The sequence below is a fragment of the Cervus elaphus genome, chromosome 18, assembly GCF_910594005.1.
Source record: "Cervus elaphus chromosome 18, mCerEla1.1, whole genome shotgun sequence".
Classification (NCBI taxonomy): domain Eukaryota; kingdom Metazoa; phylum Chordata; class Mammalia; order Artiodactyla; family Cervidae; genus Cervus; species Cervus elaphus.
Window position 1 is genome coordinate 104,944,619 of NC_057832.1, and position 6,000 is coordinate 104,950,618.

At 35.9% G+C, this 6,000-nt stretch overlaps 1 protein-coding gene and 1 non-coding gene across 3 annotated transcripts in view; both read left to right on the forward strand.

Annotated features, from left to right (window-relative positions):
* AGBL3 (AGBL carboxypeptidase 3) overlaps positions 1-3,933 on the forward strand; it is a 101,867-nt gene extending 97,934 nt beyond the window's left edge. For both annotated transcript variants that reach the window (XM_043872928.1, XM_043872929.1), the window contains one exon: positions 2,518-3,933. In XM_043872928.1, the coding sequence (XP_043728863.1) occupies positions 2,518-2,929 (412 nt within the window). In that variant the 3' untranslated portion in view covers positions 2,930-3,933. The remainder of the gene's footprint in view (positions 1-2,517) is intronic.
* Positions 3,934-5,685: 1,752 nt separating this feature from the next.
* Positions 5,686-5,792, forward strand: LOC122674960. Its single transcript, XR_006335121.1, has one exon. It is a non-coding gene; the product is annotated as a U6 spliceosomal RNA (small nuclear RNA).
* Positions 5,793-6,000: the final 208 nt, after the last annotated feature.

Consider the following 6,000-nt stretch of genomic DNA (forward strand, 5'->3'; position numbering starts at 1 on the left):
ATGAGGATAGTCTCAGACACCTCTGAGACAACATTAAATGCACCAATATTTGAATTATAGGGGTCCCAGAAGAAAAAGAGAAAGGGCCTGAGAAAACATTGGATGAGATTATAGTCGAAAACTTTCCTAACATAGAAAAGGAAAGAGTCACCCAAGTCCAGAAAGTGCAGGGGGTCCCATGCAGGACAAACCTAAGGAGGAACACGCTGAGATACACATTAATCGAAAAAGTCTACAAATAATAAATGCTGGAGAGGGTGTGGAGAAAAAAAGAACCCTCCTACGTTGTTGGTAGGAATGTAAACTGGGGCAACCACAATTGAAAACAGTATGAAGTTTCCTTAAAAAAATAAGAATAGAGTTGCCATATGATCCAGCAATCCCACTCCTGGGCATATATCCAGAGAAAACTCTAATTCAAAAAGATGGATGCACCTCAATGTTCAGAATAACTCTATTTACAATAACCAAGACATGGAAGCAACCAAATGGCCATCAATAGATAAATGGATAATAAGAGATGTGGTATATATAATGGAATATTACTTAGCCATAAAAATAATGAAATAACACCATTTGTAGCAAGATGGACCGACCTAGAGATTATCATACTAACTGAAAGAAGAGAAAGACAAATGATATGGTATCACTTAGATGTGGAATCTAAAATAATGATACAAATGAGTTCATTTACAAAACAGAAATAGATTCACAGACACAGAAAACAAACTCATGGTTGCCAGAGTGGGAAAGGAAGGGAAAGAGATAATTTGGGAGTTTGGGATTCGCAGATACAAACCACATATATAAAATAAATAAACAATAAAGTCCTACTGTATAGCCCAGGGAACTATATTCAATATTCTGTAATAAACCATAATGGAAAATAATAGGAAAAAGAATATATACATATATATGTATAGTACACTGAATAACTTTCTGTACACCCAAAACTAATGCAACATTGCAAATCAATTCTACTTCAATTTAAAAAATAAAATAATAATAAAAATAAAACAATAGGAGTAGGAAAAAATCAACAGTAAGAAAACAAATAGATCACTTAGAAAATGAGCAAAAGACATGAACTGTCACTTCACCAAACAATATACAGATGGCACATAAATACATGAAAACATGTTACACATCATTAGCCACTAAGGAAATGCAAAATAAAACCACAGTGAGTTATCACTACATACCTATCAGAATGGCTACAATAAAAAAGAATGATAACACCAAATGTTGATGAAGATGCAGAGAAACTGGGTCACTCATATATTGCTGGTAGGAATATATGTTTTCACTCTGGAAAACAGCTTGGTACTTTCATCACAAGCCAAATATAAACTAACATATGACCCAGCAATTGCTCTCCTGAGCTTTAATCCCAGAGAAAGGAAGACTTACATTCACACAAAAACGTATTCACAAAGCTTTATAGCAGCTTTATTTCTAATACCTATAAACCAGAAACAACTCACATGTCCTTCAACGGATGAATCATTAAACAAACTGTTACATCCATTCCATGACCTCAGCAATAAATAAAGAATGAACTACTGATACACAAAGCAACCTGGATGAATCTCCAGAGTTTGCTGGGTGAAAAAAAAGGTCAATCCCAAAAGGTTCAATACAAGTTCACTTGTACAACACTCTTGAAATAACCAAATTATGTAATCTGGACAACAAATTGGTTGCCTGGAGTTGAGGGGATGAGGGAGGAAAGTAGGTATGACAGTAAAAGGGAAACATGAAGGAACTATTCTGTATCTTGACTATGTCAATGGCAATCTCCTCACTGTGTTATTGCTTGTAGTTTTTCAAGATATTTCATTTAAGGGAAACTGGGTGAAGGGTACATCTCTATATTATTTCTTCCAGCTGTAGGTGGGTCTACAATTATCTCAAAATTAAGAGTTTAATTAAAAACATGGTTGAGATTTTGTGGTTAAAAAATGGAATTCTAAAAAAAAAATGGAATTCTCAAGAAAAACAGAGACTTTAGGTAGCGACAATTAGTAATTTTGAAAACCTCACTCTCTCAAGGAAAACCTCTCTCTTGGACTTATATTGATCTCTTTACTGAATATAGGGTGTGAGCAGGGCGGGGGGGACAGTGCATGTACACTGAATTAATTCTAATAGAATACACAAAGTAGATTTTTAGAGCAAGGTGGAATTTTAGAGAGTGTTGACTTTAGCTGAATGCATTAATGTAAGAAAGGGCTGAGGACCAGAGAGGCCATTATACCAGGAAGCCTAGGGTCAGGGCAGGTATCCAAATAAACATATCCTCAGGGCATTTAAAAATACAAGGCTGGAATAGTGTTTAAAAATCATGACAGAAATGAAGTTAGATCATTCTCATAGAAATAAAGGTAAGAGTCTTAAAGGAGAATGAACTCAGCAAAGAAAAAAAAAAATACGATTTATACTATCACAGTACCTAAGGACTACAAATACTTAGGGTACATATTGGGCAGAAGCTCACGTATTTCATTTCTTTCCTAGACAAAAGCCATCTTCTAACATAAACATAAGGAAATGCAGCACATCTTGGACACCACCCAGAAATCTCCCTTTGATGAGCCAGAGGACTCTTACAATAAGCACTTCAAAATGGTTCCAGTCTCTGTCCCGGAAGTCATCTGAAAGTTCGCTGCCTCTCAGAGGGCCCAAGAAGAGGAAAAAATATTCTCGAGTCAAGGCCACAAAGACTAAAGACATGAAAGCTGCCAGCAGCAAATGGGAGATGACTCCCTCAAGTTCTGAGAAGGATGCAGACAAGAGTCTGCAAGCTGAAGGATCCAGCCAGCAAGGCTCTATGCAGACAGCCCCCCATCCAACTAAAACTAAGGGAGGGCAGCCAAAAAAGAAGCATGGACAGCCCACCTTTCACCTGAAGTTGCAGAGGGACATATAATCTAGCTTTTTGCTGCTCTGAAAACTGTGGATGAGAGATAGCATATGCTAACACAGTAAAAAGAAAAAGCAAAGAAAGACAAAGGAAAGCCCTCCTGGCCCCTCAATCCCTACCCCCTCCCACCTGTTCATGTGCATGTACTAAACTACAAACTTCAGATATCCTATCTTCTTTAGTGGGGACATCTTTCAGAGTTAAAAAGAAATCCAGAAAAAATATAGAAAATGACAAATCACTTAGATATTTATATTTAATTTTTGTCAAGATAAAAAAAAGTCTGAACTTTTTATTTCTTCTGAAATGATTTATTCACACAACACCAAAAGACCCAAGACCTCAAGGCAAGGATGACATGTACTGCTCTTAATGTTCCTACTAGGCACTTTAATGAATCAGTCAACAAACATTGTTTCTTTAACTTCTATCTTGCAGTGTGCTAGAAACCATTAGTGACTTACTTCAGAGGAACAGGTATATCGGGCAAATAAATCAAGATGGATGGGGTAAGTGAGAAGAGAGTCAATCTGCCTGGAGTTGCAGGTCAACAATGGTGGCCACTACAGGATAAAGCCATTGAGAATCAGGAGAGCTAGTTCAAGTTACAGGCCACAAGCTTCATTAGGGTCCCAGGAGCAAGACGCAACTAAAGATCTGAGGTTGGGGAATGTACTCTCAACAATATTTCCAATGGCCAAAGAGGGTTCAAGGCAAGCTCACTGGGGTATTAAAAGAGTAACTGTTATGTCCTGGTCTTGGTTTTAATAGACTTTATTTTTTAAGGAAGTTTTAGGTTCACAGCAATACTAATCAGAAGGTAGACTCCTATTATCACCATCCCACCAGAATGATTCATTTGCTACAACTGATGAACCTACACTGATACCTCATTATCATCCAAAGTCCATAGTTCACATCAGGGTTTGCTCTTGGTGTTGTACATTCTATGGGTTTGGATAAATGTATAATGAAATGTATCTACCATTATAGTATCATACAAATTAGTTTCACTGCCCTAAAAATTCTCTATGCTCTACCTATTCGTCCCTCTCTCCCACTCAAACCCTGGCAACCACTGATCTTTTTACTGTCTCCCTAGTTTTGCCTTTTCCAGAATATCACATAATTGAAATCATAAAGTATGTAGCCTTTTCAGATTGGCATCTTTCACTTAGTAATATTCATGTAAGTTCTATCATGTCTTTTCATGGCTTGATAGCTCATTTCTTTACAGCACTGAATTCCATTGAAAATAAAATTTACAAACTCCTCGCAACGTTAACGAAGAAAAAAGACACAAATTACTAACATCAGAAACAAAAGAGGGGCCGCTAACATTGATTCCATAGAAATTAAAAAGATAATTAAGGAATATTATGAACAACTCTTGACCCACAAATGTGATAACCTAGATGGAATGGGCTAATTCCTTGAAAGACACAATTTGTCAAAATTCACGCAAAAAGAAATAGACGATTTAAAGAGGCCTATATGAATTAAAGAAATTAAATCAATAAATAGTAACCTGCCAAAAGAGGAAATCACCAGGCCCAGACAAGTTCACTGATGAATTCCACCAAAAATTTAAGGAAGAAATTATACCAGTTCTCTACAATCTCTTCCAGAAGATATAAGCAAAAAGACTACTTAATAACATAATCTATGGGGCCAGCATTACCCTAATGCTAAAACCAGACAAACATATTACAGGAAAAGAAAATTACAAACCAATATCTTCTGTGAACATAGATGCAAAAATCCTCAACAAAGCATTAGAAAATAGAAGCCAATGATGTATAAAAAGAATTATATACCACGGTCAAGTAGACTTTATTCTAGGTATGCAAGCCTGATTCAATATTCAATTATTGATATAATCCATCAACAACAGATAAGGAAGAAAAATTATATAACATCAATATATACAGAAAAAGAATCGAACAAAATCCCACACCCATTCATGAATAGAAACGCTCAGCAAAGTTTTCCTCAATTTGATTAAAAAATATCTACCAAAAAATCTATAGCTCACATTGTATTTAATGATGAAACTAGATACGTCCCTGTTAAGATAAGAAATAAGGCAAAGGTGTCTACTCTCCCAATCAACATCATACCGGAAGCACTAGGTAATTCATTAAGATAATAAAATATAAGGAAAAAAATATATATATATATAAGGAAGAAATAAAACTGTATTTGTTGACAGAATATATGGTTATCTATATAGAAAATTCCAAAGAATCAACAAAAAACAACCTGCTGGAAGTAATAAGCAATTATAGCAAGATTGCAAGATACAAAGTTAATATACAAAAGTCACCATCTTATACACCAACAATGAATACTAGAGTTTGAAATTAAAAACACAGTACCATTTACATCAGCACCAAAAATTCAAATACTTGGGTATAAATCAAAACTGTTCAAGATTTACATAAGGAATACTGTAAAATTCTGATGAAAGAAGTCAAAGATTAAGTAAATGGAGAAATATTCCATGTGCACATAGACAGGAAGACTCACCACCATTAAGAGGTCAGTTCTTTCCAACATGAAGTACAGATTCAATGAAATCCCAATCAAAATTCTAGCAAATTATCAACCAACTTGATTCTAAAGTTTATATAGAAAGATTAAAGATTCAGAATGTCCAACACAATACCCAAATGGCAGAAGAAGTGACAGGACTGATGTTACTTGACTCCAAGACTTAAAAGACTTACAGTCTATAAAAGAACATTAATCAAGACAGTGTGGTGCTCGCTTTCACAGCACATATACTAAAATTGGAATGATACAGAGAAGATGAGCATGGCCCCTGCGCAAGGATGACATCCAAATTCATGCAGTGCTCCATAAAAAAAGACAAGTGTGGTATTGGCAAACCTGAACTTCATGTCCAACAAAAAAGAAGAAAAAACTTTTCAAATGAAGGCCTCTGTGACAGGTAGGCTAAGTATGAGCTGTGACCCCATCCTCTCCGCAGACGTGACCCAGATTCTGCACCATCTTTGGTTCCCCACACAAGGCAACAGCGATGCCTGATAGAGCCTGGGTTTCTGACTTGGCAC